The following is a 20,493-nucleotide window of genomic DNA, read 5'->3' as shown; positions in this document are numbered from 1 at the left end:
AGTGTGTGAATGTGTGGATGACTGATTGTAGTCTAAAGCACTTTGGGGTCTCTGGGGACTTGATAGAGCGATATACAAGTTAAGGCCATTTACCATTTACAGTCTCATCATCTCCTCTCTGTCGGATCCTGACTCAGAAATCAACCCCATTAAAGGAGGTGAAAACGTAGAGGACGTGTAAAAGAGAAGGAAAACAAATCCCACGTTGTAAACCGAAGTCATAATAAATAGATTTTAATGAACACTGTTAATGCTGATCTGTCAGAGATCATAAAAATAACAAAATGACAGACAGAAAGCCAAACAGCAGGTTGAACTTATACTGGTTTAAAAAAACAAAGCTGTCTCCCTTTGTTAAATCCAGGCTTCCTACACATCTTTCACATCCAAACTCGACTTTTCCAGACATAATTAAGCTGAGCTCTCCATATGTTTCTGGCCTGTTTCCAAAGAATAAAAATTTGCTTTGCGTTTATTGCAGGTTAAATACAAAACTTGCAAGAAAACCGGAAGGAAGGAAGGAAAATAGAGACAAGGACAGATAGAAAGGAAGTAAGCAAGGTAAGGAGGTGGGGTGGGAACAAGGAAGGAACAATGGAAAGAATAATGAACAAAAGAAAATAAAGAACAAAGAAGAGAGCAAAGAAAGAAAGAAACAAATGACAGAAAAAGGCAAGAAAGGGAGGGAGGAAGGAGGGACAAAACAAATAAGGACGTAAAAAAGTAAGCAGAGAAGGGAGGAAAAAAGAATAAGGGGAAGGAAGGAAAGAAAGAAGGGATGAAGCAAGCAAGAAAGGAAGGAGGGATATAAACAACGTTGGATTAAAGACAGGAAGGAAGAGAAAAAAGAAAGGAAAGAAGCAAAAAAGTATGAAAGAAATCATTGAGGAGAATACGGAAGAAAAAGAATCAGGAAAGACAAAAGGACAAGGGAAGGAAACAAGAAGAGTAGAAATAAAATAAGGAATATGTACGGAAGGAGACAACGAAGGAGATAAGGAAGGAACATTTAAAAAATGAAATACAGAATAAAGTCTGGAAATACATATATTTATTTCTTAAACTTATCCAGACCTGGAATAAACTTCAACAATATTCCATCATTTCCAGGCTGAGCTGGAAACTAGTAAATATGTGTTGGTTTGACTCTTGGTCCGTGTTCCTTCATGGCTCCCCTCCTGATTACAACACTGAGAGCCTGAGGAGGAGAGGAAAGGAACCAAGGATGTTTAAATCTGAGCATGAGAAGCAGAAGTGGGCGGAGCCTGAGCTATGACAACATGATCTGATAGATTAAAAAACAAGCCACTCGTTTTAAAAATCTTAACAGCTGCTGATTTATAATCACATAAACCAAAACGAGAAAAAAAAACAACACATTAACAAAACCATAAAACACACAAATCAAAGTAAAATCCACAAATCTAAATTTCCTTCCACTCTCTTGCTATCACAAAAACAAGTCAAACACACTGGAACAACAGGATCTGCTTCTGTGGACCTGAGGAACAGCAGGTCTATCTTTTACTACCTGTGAAGGAGAGGATTTAGTTTTATCTATGTGGTTCTAAATGGGAAAAAATGACTGATGACTTCCCTGAAGGGCTCCGAGGTTCTGACGGGGGAACCAGAGGAAACACACCGATACCAGCTGCAGTAACAATCAGCTCTTAGTCTTATTTTTTAAATGTTGTTAACGTTTGTAGCTCAGGAATTTCTGCACGTTCACCTGAAACAGGAAAACCTCAAAGGATCTACACAATCTCGAGGGGGAAAATAAATGTGCAATGGCAGGTTTCCAGTCTACTGGACAGATGAATAACTCGGTGGATTTAGAATTAAATAACAAATGAATCCAATAGAAAACAGTGCAGGTGAAGACCTGTTTAGTCCCAGACTGCAGTCAAATTAAACTGTGAGGACTTTAAGATGATTCAACAGAAAAACATGATTTTCCTCAGAAGCAGATTGAACTGCAAATATAAATAACTGCTCAAGTTTAGTACATCCTCCAATAAACTACATGGATAAAACTTTACCGCACTTTTAAAAGCATGTGTACTGATATTTGTTGTGGTCATCTGTCGTGAGACAACCTGGAGTTTTAGACGGGAACAGAGAAATCTGGGCCAGCTCTCACTTTTTGTCTGAATTTGGGACTGAACAGCTCTTGAGTCTGCACTGGGTTCAAAAGGTTTTCCCTGAAGATCTGAGAGAAACATTTTTAGATGATTTTCTGTGCTTGAAGCTGTGACGAGCAGTGCGATATTTGCACGAGCTGCGGCAGCCTGTGGAAGCAGAACTTCAGCTGTCCAGCGACGCCTTCGGGTGAAGAACCAGGGTTCGGGTTGTGGGCTTACCGAACACAAGTTTGACCCTGAAGCTGATTTTTAAAGGGAAACGTGTGGAGTCTTCAGCTGGGACCAACAGGTAAAGTTCACATCACATCTCTTTCTCTGTAAATATAATTTTATCTAAAAAACAAGTGACTCTCTAACAAACTGAAACCAACTATCTCGGGACGCAGCACCGCGGCTGCTGTTTGGTGGAGGTTGGGTCCAAACGGACTGAGATGGGGCAGGACGACACACAGACGACGGCCAGAGGGAGGACTAGTTGTCCTCATCGTCATCGTCTTCCTCGCCTTCGTCATCTACGTCTCTCTTCCTCTTCTGTCCCTGAGCGCCCTGCTGCTCCTCTGCGTGAACAGGACATATGGGGTTTTTAAAACTATTTACACCTCTCAGATGTGTTCACACTTTGCCACATTACAAACACAAACGTCAGTATGTTTAATCGGGATCTTATGGAATAGACCAACAAAACTGTAGAAAAAGATCAAAGTAGAAGGGAAAAGATGCATTTTTTCACCGCATGTTATAAAAAAAAGTGTGGTATACATTTATATTCAGCCCCCCTTTACTCTGAAACCTCAAATAAAATCCAGTAAAGCTATTTACCTTCAGAAATCACCAAATTGGTAAGAAGAGGCCCGCTGTGTGTAAATTAATCTCAGTATAAATCCAGTTTTTCTCTGAAGTTCTGAGGTTTTATAGGAGCTCATTAGTGAACAAACAGCATCAGGAAGACCAAAGAAGACAGCAGACAGGTCAGGGAGAACATTTAAAGCAGGTTTACGTCATAGAACAGTTGTTCCTAAGCTTTGAACATCTCACAGAGGATTGTAGGGCACCACTCCAACCCTACCAAAACATGGCGGCTCACCTAAGTAGCAAGGCCGGGCAAGGAGAACATTAATCAGAGAAGCACGCAAGAGGTTGATGGTAACTCTGGAGGAGCTGCGGACATCCACAGCTCAGGAGAATCTGTCAATACGACGATCAGTTGTACTCTCTACAAATCAGGAATTGATGGAGGAATGGCAGAGGAGAGCCATTGCTCAAAGAAAGCCCAGACGAATTTCAGCTTGTAGCTTGCCAGAGGCCATGTGGGGAACACAGAGGAAGTGTTGAAGAAGGTGCTCTGGTCAGATGAGACGAACAATTTTTCACCGACATGCTGACCTCTATATGTGGCAGAAAACCAACACTGCACATCAGCCTAAACAAACCATCCCCAGAGTGAAACATGGTGGTGGGAGTGTCATGCTATGGGGATGGAAAGGTTTAGATCAAATACTACTCAAGTGTAAAATTGTGGAAAAACTTAAAAATTTATGTCCACAGATTCATTATGACTACAGAACAAAGTATTGAGTCTGGAGGCTGAATTCAAACGCATCCCACACTTTCCAGACCTTTATTTGGAAAAGAAAACTGAACACCATTTTCCCTTCATGTTGGTCTGTCTCTCTCGCATACAATCCTACTAAAATAAATTGAAACTTGTGATTGTAATAAGACAATATGTGGAAAAGGTTCAGGGTTATTAATAGTTTTGCCAGGAACTGTCTCGGTTCCTGCTGCAACATCCTCACCTTCCTCCTCTGCATAGTCATCCTCATCCTCGTAATCTTCCTAAAATGAAGAACAGACACACAAAGAGATGGAGAGCAGTTTGAAAACATTCGAAGGTGTGCATTTAAAACTCGAAAACCTTTAGATGTTTCTGATTGGAGGGCACTAATGAGGCTCTTTGTCTACTCGTTAGGACAACAGGGTGACCAAGACAACATCCATCAGACCAACTCTGACGAGCTGCGATGCAACAGGCATGGTGGTCATTCATTAACAACCTTCAGGCCCCCTTTCATGAAAAGTCCTTCAGGGAAATGATCAAAATGTGCTTTCAGAGGTGGTCATTTTAGTGGTAAATCTGGTCCAAGACTACCTCTGAGGTGAGTTTATTTAACCAGCCAGAGAACGGTACTTAGTATAACCAAAACATCAGCAGCTCTTCAGAAATCTGATACAGGACTCTGTTCTCTGCTGGATCCAGCACTGCTGCATGATGGGATAGGAGGGAGGGGGTTGGGAATGCTATGAATCCTGCAGTTTCTATGGTGAGTTGCCCACCTGATTGGCCTGGTTCACCTGAAAGCTCAGTCCCACCTCTCTTCCCTCTGAGCCATCCTCATCTTCCTCTTCGTCATCCTCCTCCCCATAATCACCAGTTGGCCCCGCCCGGTCCTCGCCATCCTCATCTATAAACAGAGATCACCACTAAACTTGGACCAAGCCGAGACAGTGACCTTTGGTCACATGCAGACAGAAACGGGTCCTACTAAGTGGACGAACACTATTGAGTTATTTATGTCCAATAAACCAAGCTTACACTGAGGCTAATATCTCACCTTCATCATCGGCCTCGGAGTCTGGAGCCTCGTTGTCCTCCTGGTCGAACCCGTCCAGGTAAGTCACCTGAGGGAGCAGCTCGAACACGCTCTCCCTGTAGTCCTCCAGAGACGTGATCTCACAGTTAAACAGGTCTAGACTCTGCAGGCTCTTCAGGTTTTGCTGCAGCATGAAACATCAGATACACTAAGTAACTCCAAACAATAACAATGACATCATTTAAACCTTAAATAAATTGAACTAAATGAAGCAACCGACCAGCGCCTCCAACGTGCTCAGCTCTTTGATCTTGTTCCCACTCAGGTTGAGGTAGGTCAGGTTGGGACATTTCTGTGCAAGGCTCTCCAAAGACCCTGATAGGTTGTTGTCACTCAGCTCCAACTGAGGGAGAAGAGAGAGACTTCAGGTAAACAAAAAAGTTCATCACATTTAGAAGAACAAAATAACTTCAGCTTTATGTAGACATTCCTTTATCAGCACACATGCAGAAACAGCTTTACAGAGCTAGAAATTACCAAAGAAGCAGGGAACAGTTTGGGCATTTAGCTAAAGCGGCATAACAGCAGTTCAGTCTGCAAGGACACAAGGTCTGCATAAACTCTTTTTTTTTATTATATTTTTTCAGCACTAGTGGCCTTTATTTATTTATTTTGACAGGTCCGGGACTCGAACCCGGGACGGCTGCTTCGAGGACTGTAGCCTCCGTACATGGTCGCGCGCTTAACACCTACACCATCAGCGCCGTGCCAGCATAAACTCATTTCATGTGTAAATTGAAACTAGAAAAATCAATCCAGCTTTAACCATAATAGCACTAAAGCTATAGCTAAAATCATTTGGATTAAGGACTTGCCTGGTAAATGTTAATTTAACTTTAAAGCAGAAATCCAAGTCATTAAGAACAGTATGTCCTTAGGCAGGCCCTTGAAATTAGGTAGCTGTTTTTTTTTCCTATCCTGTGTTCCTAGCTTTTCTGTCAATGCAAGTCAATGCTCTGGGTAAAAGATGTACATAGAGAACGGAAATGGTCCGAGTCCAGAACCTTGTGGAACACCATAGCTAACACCATTATGTGAAAAGTTGCATATGGCTTAAACCAATCCAAATCAAGGCTCCTAATTCAAAAGGTATTTTAAAAGCTTCCCAGTAAGATATGGAAATTTTTGGATTTGAAGCCAGCGCTGAGATCAAACAGGAAGCATCAAAACTGCCATTGTGATCACAGCATCCATTAAATTCTTCTTGAGTTGCAAAAATAGGTGAAATTAAATAGGTAAAACTAAAGGAAAACTATGAAAGGTTTTTATCTTTGCTGATGTCTGTAATCTGAAAGTTTACTGATAATGTGTTATTGTGTTTAATGCAGCCTTCAGCAGTCCTGGCTGCTCTCCTTGGTCTGGCTCTGAGACAAGCACAAGGATGACACCTAGTGGATTCACAGGTGAACTACATGCAGTATTAGCAGACACAAAACCAATTTAACTGACCTGAAAGGTTTGACCATTCTTTGCATTATTGTCATGCTCAAACTAATCCAACATTAATCAATTTAAAATCACCACAATAATGCAATAACAACAACATAATAACATGTTAAATTCATTCTCGCATGCTGCGTCTGTATTCGTTTTAGCATATTGAAGCCTAGTCTAAAAGAACATTTGATTTTTAAACTCTAAAATTATTTAGATTTCAACATCAAAGTACTGCAAAAAAAAAAGTTTTATTTTAAAGTTCACGTGACAGGCAAGGAGGGCTTACCTTACGTAGTTTGGGCAGTGAAGGCAGCTTCGCCAGTGAGCTCAGACCCACGTTGACCACGCTGAGAAACTCGAGCTGTGTGAACTCGTCTGTCAGACCCTCTACCTCTCCATCAGCAGACCGACTGTTGTCCACCACCAACTCCACAATCTGAAACAACGAGGATCAATACATCAATTAGTGATTGTCTTTTTTGGTCACTAAACACACCAAAAACTGAAATCTGTCACTTATTTATGGCTGTAAATGGATTAATAAACAGAATTCCTTTTATACAATTTGTTTTGGATTTAGCAAAAATTATCATATAAAATAGAATAAATGAAGAGGTCAGAACAGAACAAACAATAATTTGTGAATTAATTTATAAATGATTACACCAGAAATGGGTGAAAGTTTATTAATGACATTAATCAATAATAAATCAATCAATAAAATTAATTAATTGATCAGAAAATACCTAAAATAACAAAAAGACAGTGGGCCTCACCTAGATTTATACAAATAAATAAGTTAGGTATTTTTTTCTATAACTACATTAGTTTGTTTATGCTGTATGCACATCTAAAACTACTTTATTCTGCATTGAATTTGGTGTAATATTAATAATTACTATTATTAGTTATGTGTTTTGTTATACTTTAGGTAAATACATGTGTATTTTAAAAAAAAATTTCAATGGTAATAGAAAGGTTGACAGATGAGGTCAGACAGATTATATTGTTTGCAGATGACAGTGTGATTTGTATTGAGAGCAGGGAGGAGGTGGAAGAGAGCCTGGAAGGTGGAGGTATGTTCTGGGGAGTAGGGGAGAGAACATCAGCAGAAGCAAGACAGAACACACATGTGTGAATGAGAGGGAGACTGGTGGTACTGTTACATTTCAAGGATTAAAGGTACTGACGGTGGATGAGTTTAAGTAACTGGGGTCAATCGCCCCAGAACAAAAAGCAGAGCAAATAATAGGTGAAGAATGGAAACATGCTGCGGGGAAAGGCTGAAGATGAGTTTCAGCGGTGGTTTGCAACAGAAGGATAGCTGCAAAGAGTGAAAGGCAAGGTTTACTGCAAGGATGTGTGGTTTAAAGATGGCGGCATTGACAAAAACATAAGAGTACCTGAATGAAAGTATGTATAAAATTATGGAGGTGAGACTCTGATGTGTGCAGATGAGAGGCAGTGAATATGCGGAACCACATATTTTGAAGGTGTAGAGAGAAAGAAGCCAGGGAAAGAAAAAAGGCAGACAAATGAGAGAGTTTATGGATGCAGCTCGTTAGTGTAACAGAGTAGGAGGATAAGGTGAGATGGAGGGAGGTGATCTATTATGGCGCCCCCTACTGTGTATAAGTAAAAAAAGAAGATTTCTTTTTTGTATTTCAGATTTTTTGTTTAGTTAAGCATAAACTTACTTAGTACGTATCTAATGAAGAAAAACCTAAAACGTCTAACTTGTGCAATTTTAGTGATATTGCAGTAGTTCAATATTATTGCAGTATTAAGCAGGTCAATAATCCAGCATGGTTGAAAACATGTCAAAAGTGTTTGGTTTATCCGAGATGAAGTCACTCTGATGCAAGATGATTTAATGCTACACCAGATGTCCATGTACAAAACATCTCCTTGGTGCCCAAATGTCAGGAAAGTGTTACACAGAAGATTATACTTTGTCAACGTATACAACATACACCACTTAAGGTGTATTTATACTGTACATTCATGAAATGTTGTATTGTTACTTATTTCTGTGCTTTTGCAGTGGAAATAAATAAAAGAGCAATCCATACTATAATAGCATGTAATAGCAGCTATTTCATAGCTGGTGCTGTTCCCCAGTTTACCAACACCCCTGATATCGACGCCTTCAATTTAAAAAATATGAATTATAAAATATGACTATACAAAGAAATCAATTATTAAAAACAGTTCACTGTTGAATAGATTGTGTATTGGTAGGATTACTGGTAGGGGGGGTTTTGCTCTGACTGGTAGCTGCTTTTATTTCCCAGAGTCCTTTGGTCTTCCAAGCTTATATAACGTAAGAGCCTGAGCAGAGCATCAGCCTGCAGCTCCATCATCGCTGTGAGTGTGCGCTGCACAGTGCAGGGTTTAACCCACTGTAATCTGCATGCAGAGTGCTGCAGGAGGAGGAGGTGGAGGAGGTGGAGGTTTCTCTGCATTAACCATCTGCCGGCTTCCCCCAATTTATAAAACATGACCGCAGCGTTTCATCTGTTCAAGTAAATTAACTCGGAGTATTATTTAACCTGAGCTGTTGGTTATATAATAGAGACACACACACACAGCTTTAAAGACCTGGTTTATGGAAACAGGCAACACAACCGGATACACCAAGATCTGCACTCACAGCTTTCACATAGCTCGTCGAGACCCCACAGTAATCTAATTTCTTGTACTTTAAAAGCTCAGCAGTAACGCCATCTTGTTCCGTTACTTCGTCCTTCTTCCGTCGCCGAATCCCAGTTACCTGGTAACCACGTTACTGTGACGGGGCCGTGGTGTAACGCCGCCTTGTTTAAACCGGTTTCTGTAAGTCACGGTGTCGACCTTTTCGCCGTCGTCGTCGAAAATTCCGCTCGACAGGAAAGCTAATCCGCTTTCTTGTAGCGGCAGGTCGGTAACGCGTTGCCGCTACGCCGCGCAGCCTGTGACCGACCTTTGCGCGCGAGCTGAGTCGAACCGAAACCACCGCGAAAAAAAAAAAGACACGAAAACACGATCATTTGACAGTGGATTAAAGTGGACACAGCGTGGCGTGACCGGACCTGTTGAAAGAAAGTCCGCTGCAAGACAATGTCGTCGAAGTTTAAAGCGGCGGAGACTTAAAAATGTCGGCTCATAAAGGACAGCGAGTCTGTAACGGGCATCTGATGAGTTGTTGTTTATCCCTACTGTACTCTAAAAAAGCGGGTTTAACACAAATAAAATTATTATTTCAAAGAGAAGTGGCCCAGAGCAGCAGATGGGAAGACAAAGTTAAAGCCGAACAAGTTTAAGGAATTAGCAACGTGTTTCGACCGTTGAGCCCGAGTGATAGACGGAATTTTGTCGGAGAGCAGGGGGGCGGTACGACAGAGCAACCCGTAAGATGCTCCACATATACCTCAAACAACCGTACGGAGCTTAGCTCTAACTCACACTATCAGCGCGTCAATAAATAGAGAGTTAAGCAGGCGACGAGCCCTTCAGAACTCAATAGTTTACGTAAGAAAGTGCTGAAAGGCGAGCAGCAGGGTCCGGGCTCCGGACGCGCATCACGGACAACAATTACCATCTTATTACATTCTAAGTCGCTTACCTCTGCTGGGCTCCGGTTCCGCAGCTCTAAAGTAATCCTCTTCTTCATATCCATGTTTGACTGTGACGTGTGGGTGTTTAGAACTGAGCGCCGAACAGTTGAGAAAAGTCCCGGGGATCAGAGGGGTAGTTGCCCTTCTCTGCTGGCCGCAAGTTGCCTACTGATCCTCCATGATAACTTGCGCCCTGCCCCCTCCACTACAGCCCCGCCCAGAGAATGAACGGGGTTGGCCGCCTCTGTTTTTCTCGCCTTGGATTGGACGATAGACATGTCAATCACGATCATCGCATAATAATCCTCTATCTGGACGGCTTAAAAGGCATAGGAGTTGTAGTATTGTTTGCGGGTAGCATTTTAAATGTTCATCTCCTGATCAATTTAAAGAATAATTTCATTTTCTACCAACAAATATGCTGTATTTGTTTTTTTGTTATATATCAGACCTCGAGCCACACTCTAGACTCTTACTACACACTGAAGCTGCACTAAACACTTCCCCACCAAAAGTGCAACATTTCACTCACTTATAGGTGCAATATCAAGTACTACTTCATGCTTTACATGTGTATTTACTACTTTGCAAAGTTAATTTCAGCTTCACTATTTAACTGTGCACATTTTTTTTTTTTTTTGCTCTTTACTGCATATATTTTTTACTGATTGCTATTTATTGTTAGATTTAACTTTGTATTTTATACTTAGTTTACTTTTTACTTAAGTATTAAACTTTTTAACCTTTTCGTACCTTAACATGTAATTGTGACCTGGTATGACAATAATATATATATATTGCAAATTGAGGAAAAACCCAACCTTTAATTTGAGTAGACTTGTGTACTTGTGTAAGGGAAATGTATTTTATCAATTTCATTGGATGCACAATTGTTGGTGCCCCTAACAATTCCTTTAGAAGTAATGTATCTGAAGCTTTTTTTTCTGAAATACACTTTTGTTTTTAAGTTAATCTGAGTTTCTAGGAACTTCTAATAATTCCCTGTAGTATAACTGTGACATGACAGAGACCCATACTCACAAACTACTGGCCACTAGGCTGGATAAGGACCTATTTTTATCTTGCCACCACTCCCAGTGACGATGGTGACAAGTAAAAAAAACGTCTAAGATTACTGTTAGAGAACTGCAAAGAGTGACTTTTCAGGACCAGTCTCCATTAGAACCCATTTACATGTCAAATACTGGTTTGGGATTGATGCCTGAAAAAAGCCTTTTCTCTCTATCACAAATGTAAACACAAGGATTTTGATATACACCTAGGCCTTTTATTTGAATTATGACCTTTTCTCAGATGAGACAATAGTTAGATTTGAGGCACAAAAAAAACTCAAGTGGGTTTGGCTTAAAACATGCACACTGTTGGGTATGGCAGAGGATCTGTGATGCTGTGGGGCCTGTTTTTCTTCCAAAGGCACTGGCAACCTTGTTAGAGTGTCTATCATCTTTGAAATACTATATTTTAAATAGAAACCTGACAGTCTTTACCAATAGATTTAAAATTGATCATCATTAGGTCTTTCACTTGGATGAGAATCCAAAACATATTGCCATATAAAATGTATTTACATTTTATTTCAATGTATCTGTATGGGGATTATATTTTTTCCAACAAATTTATATTACCATATATTGAGTTGCTTTAAATGCCACAAAGTCTATTGGAAAACATAATAAAATGAAGATTAGTTAAAAAAGAAAAAAATCACAACTTTAATTATTTACAAATACATTTTTACAAAAATATGATCAAAACTAAACTGCAGAGCTATGCTGTGCTTCAAAAACCATAGAGAGCTCATAAATAAATGATCCAAAGTATGTTCATAACGCTAAAGGTGGCTTTTGTTTGAAAGCTCAAAGATACAACAAAGAAGTTCTTTAAGAAAAAGAAGTTTATATTTAGATTGAGGCAGCCATCATCATCATCATCGTCACAGAGAAGCCATTAGGTAAAGTTAAAAAAATACAACTTTGTATGTACATAGAAAAGGGTTGGTTTTGCAAAGCTTATAAAAATAACTATAACACAAACAACAGCTAGTTTCAGGAGAAAGAAGGAAGAGGTGGTGAGGGACAGCTGAGAGAATACGTGTGATCGATCTGAGCACGGTGAAGTTCAGTAACACAAAATGGACCAACAAGATGTCCTCAGAGGAGCATGTGTTTGACTTCAGGGGATTCACCTCCAACATAACAGTAAACTGTAGACTGCTCTCAAATTTTACGTCCGTGTTTAACTCCTGGAACCTGCTGTCAGTTTTTACTGCTTACAATAAATGTATTTCTCTATTGTGATTGGATTCAGAGTAAGATTGTTTGTTTTTTTGCCACAAAACGTCAAGACAGGTCAGAATGAGAATATTAGCATTTTTCTGCAGGATTGTTTCACATCAGCGTTTTTTTCTTACAAACCGGACGGTCATAAACGGGTGGTTCTGCTTCAGTTTTTGGCAGGAAACATCTGTAGATGTAACTCTCAAATGAGCTGAGAGAAAGCTGATGAACTGACAGAGTTCGGTTTTGGACAGATTTCACATAGAGATGCACCAATCAATGGGATAAAGATCGGCAATGGCCAATTTTTCCCTAATTGGTATAATCAGCAGATCAAATACTGAAAAGTTTAAATGTTTGGTATAGAACCAAGAGCAGGTAATTGGATCAATTTTGTATAAGTTCAGTAACATTTCTATTGGTCAAAGTCATTAAGGGGAGGAATCTAGTCACACCTCAAAGAAAAATGGAATACAATACAGGCCAGGAAAAGCCTGATTGGTGCATCTCTAATAAAAAACAATGTCAGTGCAAATCACAACAAATTGATCGGTCTGCTGAAAGGAGTTTCCCACAAACCGCTCCAACAACGTCAAATTAATCAAGTTAACACCACCTATAAATGTTTCCTCTCCCATCCAGTCCCTCTGAAGCCTCAAAAAGTCATGCATCTTGTGTGGAGGTCCTAACAAGCCAACAGAAACACTGTGCCGCTATTTATCAAAGAGTTGGTTCCAAACCTGAAGAACTGCAGACAACATCGCAAAACTGCATACAGATCCAAGATAAGATGGAGAATGCACGGACAAAGGGACAACATCAAGTATTTTTCAGCTTTCCAGGGATAAACATAACCTTTTCTGCGAAACAACTGATATGGTATCACCTTTAACATACACCTCGACCTTGGAGTTATTTTGTGAATGGTCCGCTTTTAGAAAATGATGTGTAGACCATTAAAGAGACAATTTGTTGGTCTACTGCAGAGAGGAATTTTTTATAAGCTGAATAACTTTAGGTTTGATAAAATATTTTAATTGGTCATCTTGGACTTAAAATGAACAGATTTCTTTACTAGCCAAAACATGTAATAGAATAACTGTATAACTGCTAAGTTCTACATCTTGGCACCATTAGATGAAATGAATTTATAGCTACTTGATGGTGCAAACAAATTTGGCTCTAAATAATAACATCGCAAAAGAGAATTATGGATTGAATGATAGATCTGGATTTGGTGAAACCAGGACTGTGGGACTGATTAAAACACACGAGTTGGAAATGAACCAGAAGGAGAAGTGCTGTGTCCCAGAAATCATTCCCACCGCTTGTTACAGAATTAAACCGGGGCTATTCCGCCTTTCTGCTTGATATTAGAATAGAGGTTGTGAAGCAGGAGGGAAATGCTGCCCGAATCGTAATCAATCCCTAAAGGATCATGAGACACGGCTATTAAATATGACAAAATCACCTCGGAAGGGATGGAAAAAACAGAGCTAGTTATAAACATCACTGAAATGAAATACAATAATGGAACTCAGTTCAGAAGGAATCACTGTAGTGTCCCAATACTAAAAAAGGAACTATGTGTGTTTTCTAGAGAGGACGTCCCAGACTAACAACTCGTTCAGTTATGGCGCCATTACACAAGATAAACTGACTTCACTAAATTAAACGACTCACACAAAAACTGAACATAATATGTGTAAAAAACATAAATGGGCAGTTATTGGCCTTCAAACAGGAAGTAAGGACAATCTGTCATTAGGACAAACTATAAATCTAGGTTTCTGCTGTGTCACATTTCAAATAAGGAGCAGAATGTTGCTATAGCAATCTTCAGGTAACAGAAATTTTGTCTTCATGCAGGATCGTCCCGACATCTCCTCACATTACTGTCTAGATTATTGTTCGCAGGCGGATGACAAACTAAAGCAAACCATTATACGAAGGTCCTTCACAGTTCATGCACCGTTCCCTTTCCTTTGGACCACATCAAAGCCCGCTGAAGGAGGCGTTCAGGAAAAAGGAACAAGCGAGTTGACTGAAGTTGTCCATCATGTCCGCACACATCGATCTGATCTGTTAGCCTCAGATCATTCTGGGATTTAAAATGATGCAGAGCTGGAGCACGTCGTAGTCGGTCTGTCTTTCTTCTCTGAGTTTCTCTGTAAGGAATCCATTTTGCCTCATATGTTTGAGGTTAATCAGAACACTGTATCCTTGCAGTGAGTCAGCTCCTCCCCTTCTGTCTCAGTTAAACGTATGAGTCTAATCAGCCACCTCCTGTTATGATGCGTCTCCCCGCTCTTCATCCTCCTTCTATGTTAGGAGCTGACCTGTGTCGCCTCTCCGCCCGTCTCCACCAGCGTCACCTGACCTTCCTCCCCTTCCATGATGATGCCTCCCTCCTGCAGCACCACCATCTCTCCCTCCTCTTCCACCACGCCGGCAGCCCCCTCCTCCTCATCCTCCCCTCCCACCACCTCCTCTGGGCTGGCGGCATTAGCGCCAGCGCTGACAACGGTGTTGCCATTGCTGGTGTTGGCCTGACTTTGAGCCATGGCTTCCAGCTTTATGCGGTACTCCTCGGCTTCCTGCTCCTTACGTAGGAGCTGCTGGCGATACTCCTGAGCCTTCCTATTAGCTTCCAGCAGTTGTCTCTGGAGCAACTCCTGAAGAAAAGGAAAAGGTGTAAATAAAGTAGAACTGACAAAAATTATTAGATCAGCCAAGATCTTATAATTCCAGATCAGCCAAAGTTTACTTTCAGTTTGTTTTTTAATGTTATCATGCCTTGCGCTCCCTTGTGTTCACAGGCTCAGTTTAGGTGTTCCACTTGGTTATGTGCTTGGGCAAGTTTTATTTTCCAGTTACACGCTCCAATTTTTTATTTCTTCATAATAGAAATGCATTAGCTTAAATTATAAATGTCATTTACATGATTTAATCCTTTTTTTTATCTTCTTCCTATTTTCCTTTAAATTAACCTTTTAATCCTAACTGACTTGTTTTGTTTTTTTTCCAATTAGTGTCAGCTTTACACCCATATTTTGTTTTGTTCAGTACTTTGAAAAGTGCATGAAGTGACTTATGCAGCAAGTTGAAAATAATAAATTAGACATAACATTCTAGCAGGTTTTAAAAGATTTTATTTATTGTATATAAATAATAAAAAACTGGATGGACATTCTGACCAGAAGGGAATTAACATTTGATTTAATAGATTTGTTTTAGATATTTTGTAAATAGTTCATACTGTAATGAATGTGCACAGGTTTATGTTTTTAAATTTGAACATAATTAGCAACAAATGAAATATATTGTATAAAATCACTACAAACAGACAACAGTGACCATAACTGTCTTTTACTTTGTCATAAGGCTGTTTTAACAGAAAATGCAGAAGTCATAGTTTACTGTACATCAACATGAACTACTCACAGTTTCTCCTGTGTCATTGTGGTTGTTGGTCACCTCCAGCTTCCTCTTCCTGGAAGGTGGAGGCTGAGGCTCCTCTGTTACCACCTCCTCTGTCACCGTGTTGGCTGGCACTGCAAGCACTGAGAAGAAACAAACAAATGGTCAGCAAATAAACCCTCCTGCAGCCTCTAACCCTCTGATGAGAAGCAGTTTGCAACGTACTCTGCTGTCCGTGTTGCATCGTGACAAAAAACGGCTGGGACATCCCTCCTGTAGTCTGAAGGTTGCCGTGCTGGTCCGTTACAATGGTGATGACCCTCTGGCCGCTCTCATTGACCACTGTGGCATGCTGGATGTTGGAGTCCAGAGCACTGGCAGCCATCGCCTCTTCCGATTCTCCTCCAGAGCAAATACATATGAGACATCACTTCAACTGTTTAACTTCATAGTAGGCTTTCTACAGAAACTAGTGCGCTGAAAAAGTATTCACACACCTTAAACTTTTCACATTTTGTCATCTTACAACTAGAAACTTCAATGTATTTTATGTAGTAGACAAAAAGGACGCAATGCAAAATTGTGAAGTGGAAGGAGACTTATTTTTGTTTTAAATGTTTTATTTTTTACAAATGAAGACCTGAAAATTTGTCTTGTTCAGCCACCCTGTGAATAATATGTAGAACCACCTTTCACTGCAATCAATGCTGCAACTCTTTATCTATGTTTATAAAAGCTTTGCTCATCTAGAGGCTGAAATTCTCAAGTTCAGTCAGATTGCACGGAGAGCGTCTGTAAATATCAATTTTCAACTAGTTCCTCAGATTCTTATTCTGGGCGGTTCTAACACATGAATGTGCTTGGATTTGGCTCCGGCTGCATGTTTAGAGTTGCTGTCCTGCCGGAAGATGACTCAAAGTTTCTGCAGCCTCTAAGAAGTTCTGCTCCAGAACTTGACCTGTATTTAGCTCCCGTTAACCCCGACCCACTTCCCTGTCTGTGACGCTGCCACCACCATGTGTCAAGGTGAGGATGATGTGTTCAGGCCACACTTTTAAGATTTGAACTATGTGCTACTTTGTGTTGATCCATTAGATAGAATCCTAATAAAACACACTGAAGTTTGTGGTTGTGACAAAATGTGTGAAGATCACAGGGTGTGAGGAGGTTGTGTTTAAACACACTGTTCCATCAACAGATTGCTGCTTTTTAAACAGCACAGAAATTATGTAAATGTTTTATGTTCATACCTGCGTTTGCCTTATTGAGCAGCTCCGCCAGGTTCACCACCCCTCCTTGGATAGCAGGTATTCCCTGGATGATGAACTGTGGATGGTTGGTGGTACTGGTTGTCTCAACATTCATGCTCACCTGGTTCATGTTAACCTGGTTCTGCATGCCCTCCTGTAAACAAAGACCAACAAACAACAGTTTAAATGGAAAGATGCTAGTTTATAAGCTATTAAAAGATATTTTTAGGGAATTCATGCCTCACTTCCAGCTGAAACTTTAGTTTTTCTACTATCTTGAGTGTGCAGATCCTTAGTTAGCACAAGCTGGAGAAAAAAGTTAAAGCCAAAAGCTGGCTGGATGTTCCAGCTCCTCTCACCTGCAGCAGCAGCATCAGCTCAGTGTTCTGGATGTCCGCTGCGATGTCAAATGGTGTCTTGTCAAATTTACTGCGCGCATGTACGTCAGCACCGTGTTTGATGAGGGTCTCGCACACGCTGTGGTGTCCGTGCTGCGCAGCCCAATGAAGAGCCGTCATCTTCAGCATGTCTTTGGCATTGATGTCTGCACCGCTCTGAAAGCAGATTTCCCAAAGAGGAAATCAAAGCTGCACTTAATTCACATGAATGTATCTGACAGTCTGGGTTTACAGCACAGAATGAAAGTCCTAGTTTAATCTTTTACTTCTTTCTATCTTCCTTTCAAGCAGACAACTGCTGATTTCAAGTAATGATTTCTTTGTAATGTGCTCATAGTTTTCAGCATTGAAATGTGGTGATGTGGCTCCAGTAAATCTCATCTACCAGCAAGAAGTCACTGAGGTATTCTGGTTTGATCAGGGGACCTAGAATCTCATTCGTGATAACCCGATTGGCCCAAAAAGAGAACAGAACCAGAGTCAGTGCAAATAGGGAGCAATATACAAGCTTAAAATGTTCATATGTGGCACAACATAAAATAATTAAACCATATTTCATATTATTAGAATTATAATAGAAATAGCAATGTAGTTGCAGTAAAATGTATTTATTTTAGTATTTATTGTGTGCCCAAAATATGCTAAATATTTAAAGAAATTAAATCAAATTATATATGAGATTTGAGTATATTATTATCATTCTCCATAAGTAATCAAAAATACTTCAACTGATCCCCAACGGTTAAGTACACAGGTATGAAATAATTTCAGACAGGTGAGAAAAGGATGTAGGAAGAGATAAAACGGCAGAGCGTGGTATGAACTGGTGAAAGAGTGACTGACAGGAAGCTTACTCTGTCTGACCTCGAATGTGAAGTTTATCGTGTTTACACAAGATGTTGCTGATCTAAATAAAGGCATTATTTTTGTATATTTGAATGTTTTCTGGTCAGATTGGGAATTTCTTGGTTACTGGTCTATTTTCACTATTTTTCATCCATCCATTTTCTATACCCGCTTCTTCCACACAGGGTCGCGGGGGGGGGGGGGCTGGGCTCTATCTCCAGCGCTCTACAGGCGAGAGGCGGGGTTCATCCTGGACAGGTCGCCAGTCCATCGCAGGGCAACACAGAGACAGACAGGACAAACAATCATGCACACACACAGGGCAATTTAGAGAGACCAATTAACCTAACAGTCATGTTTTTGGACTGTGGGAGGAAGCAGGAGTACCCGGAGAGAACCCACAAATGCACGGGGAGAACATGCAAACTCCATGCAGAAAGACACCCGGCCGGGAGTCAAACCCAGGAGCTTCTTGCTGTATGGCAACAGTGCTACCAACTGTGCCACCATGCAGCCTCTATTGTTCATTATTTACTAATATATGTGTATAATTTGCTGTCCAGTTCACTGTTTTTACACTATTCTGTGTAATGAGTCACTTGCACCCTGACTGTCCAAAACACAATGTCATCCAACTACTTCTCTCCTTTCTGTTGAAGAATGAAAATAAATTCAGTTGAAATCTGAAATGGTCATTCAGTTATCTGGTCTCTGAATATATCAAGTTCCCTAATGATGTAACAATAAAGGTAAAGACAGGATGGTAGATTATAACCATTAACCGTAAACCAAACTGTAACCAGTCAGTCCCACCCTGATCAGCAGCTCTACGATGACTGTGTGTCCCTCGGCAGCTGCCATATGCAGAGGGGTCCTGTCCACTTTTGTACGGGCGTCTCTGCTGACGCCAGCTCTCAGCAGGACGTCTGCGGTGGAGTAGTGGCCGTGCTGAGCTGCCAGGTGGAGGGGGGATGTCCCCAACTGTGTGAAACATAGAAGACAAAACAAGTGTGACGCCACTGCAGTAAATAAACAGGCTGCTTTAGAAGACCTGATACAGGCGTTTCAGTTAGACAGTTGATGTGCAAAAATGAGGTCAAAAGCACAAAAAGGCACACATGACATTAAAATAGATCACAATTATAAAAGAGCTGAATGCATTTAAGACGTTTTTGTTTTTTCCCACTTGAACTCTTATTACATTTCTAAACATTTAGAAGTCTTCGCCACCTCTTTTCTGCATTTTGTCACATCAGAAACACAGACTTCTTTAGATGTTATGTATTAGACAGTCGTGATAGTTCTGAGGAAGAGCGAACCTCGGCCCCAGATTGCGGTCTTCTGCAGCCTCGGACAGGTTTCCTTCTAGTGCTGCCCTGCATTTACCTCCATCCATCTTCCCATCAACTCTGACCTGCTTCCATGTCTTTGCTGAAGAAAAGCATTTCTGAGATGCAAGAGTAAAAGCTGTCCTGTCAACTGATCACCCCACCTGAGCTGTAGATCTCTGCAGCTCCTCCAGAGATACACTGGCCCTCTTGGCTGATTCTCCAATTAATACTTTTCTTACCCAGGCAGTTTTATTTATACATAGATTAAATTGTGTACAAATGAACTCTACTTAGTAATCAGGTCACCTCTGAGGGCAATTAGCTGCATTATGTTTTATGCAGGGGTATCAGAACAAAAGGGGCTAAACGTGTAGATTATGCCACAATGTAAAAATAAATAATAAAAAAATTCCCTCCACAATTATGCGCTACTTTGTAATGGACTACCACCATAAAATCCCAATAAAATACATTGAAGTCTGTGTTTGTAAATTGACAAATCGAGAAAAAACTCGAGAGTTGTGATTATTTTTTCAAAGCAGTGTATAATTTAGGGATAAAAACTAAATTATTCTAAGGAAATATGCAACACTGCTGGAAACAGGCCTCTCACCCAGTCGGTGGTGAACGGCGCTCCATTGGCCATCAGGTTTCGGACCTCGTCGTCCTGACCTTTCCGGGCTGCCTCCAGCAGCCTCTTTCCCAGATCCACAAGCGACATCTATAACAGATCAATGCAGGAGATCAGGTCCCATTATGTCTTGGTGGTGAGATACTTTTTGTATTTGCAAGCGTTTCAAGTACAACTGGCAACAATCTGATTTATATTTTTCACTTATTCTTTCAATGAAAGTCTTTTTAAATCTAAACCTTTTAGTTTAAATGTTTTCACTTAGTGAATTGAATTACTGAAATACATCAACATTTCAATAATATTCTAATTTATTGAATATGACTTTATATAGTTCATTTATATTTGTTTTGGGGTTAAAAAAATTTAAAAAATACACGAGACACCGGCAGGGCTAGTAGCTTTGGAAGGAAAAAAATCAACAAAAAATTCAATCTAATTCAGTTTTATTTATATAGCGCCAACACGGCGTCTCAAAGCACTTTACAAAGTCAA

General features: G+C 40.4%; 2 protein-coding genes across 4 annotated transcripts; both read right to left on the bottom strand.

The window, feature by feature from the left end:
- Positions 1-218: 218 nt before the first annotated feature.
- On the bottom strand, positions 219-10,023 carry anp32e (acidic (leucine-rich) nuclear phosphoprotein 32 family, member E). 2 transcript variants are annotated; one of them, XM_047383304.1, is made up of 7 exons: positions 9,834-10,023; positions 6,516-6,665; positions 5,013-5,135; positions 4,754-4,916; positions 4,476-4,603; positions 3,938-3,977; positions 219-2,698 (listed from the first exon to the last, which is right to left on the bottom strand). In XM_047383304.1, exons 1-7 carry the CDS (start codon positions 9,885-9,887, stop codon positions 2,613-2,615), a joined length of 744 nt encoding a protein of 247 aa, XP_047239260.1. In that variant the 5' UTR covers positions 9,888-10,023; the 3' UTR covers positions 219-2,612. The 2 variants fall into 2 exon arrangements, with proteins under 2 accessions (XP_047239260.1, XP_047239261.1); XM_047383305.1 differs by having other exon boundaries at positions 4,512-4,603; positions 9,834-10,022.
- Positions 10,024-11,722: 1,699 nt separating this feature from the next.
- gabpb2a (GA binding protein transcription factor subunit beta 2a) lies at positions 11,723-20,103 on the bottom strand. Of its 2 annotated transcripts, none has more exons than XM_047384299.1 (7): positions 19,981-20,103; positions 18,850-19,017; positions 17,152-17,346; positions 16,793-16,946; positions 15,768-15,944; positions 15,567-15,685; positions 11,723-14,797 (listed from the first exon to the last, which is right to left on the bottom strand). In XM_047384299.1, exons 1-7 carry the CDS (start codon positions 20,086-20,088, stop codon positions 14,450-14,452), a joined length of 1,269 nt encoding a protein of 422 aa, XP_047240255.1. In that variant the 5' UTR covers positions 20,089-20,103; the 3' UTR covers positions 11,723-14,449. The 2 variants fall into 2 exon arrangements, with proteins under 2 accessions (XP_047240255.1, XP_047240256.1); XM_047384300.1 differs by having other exon boundaries at positions 15,768-15,941.
- Between the last annotated feature and the right edge of the window lie 390 nt (positions 20,104-20,493).

The sequence above is a fragment of the Girardinichthys multiradiatus genome, chromosome 13, assembly GCF_021462225.1.
Source record: "Girardinichthys multiradiatus isolate DD_20200921_A chromosome 13, DD_fGirMul_XY1, whole genome shotgun sequence".
NCBI classification, from domain to species: Eukaryota; Metazoa; Chordata; class Actinopteri; order Cyprinodontiformes; family Goodeidae; genus Girardinichthys; species Girardinichthys multiradiatus.
Note: the sequence above shows the minus strand (reverse complement) of the source record. Positions and strands in the feature narration are given on the sequence as shown.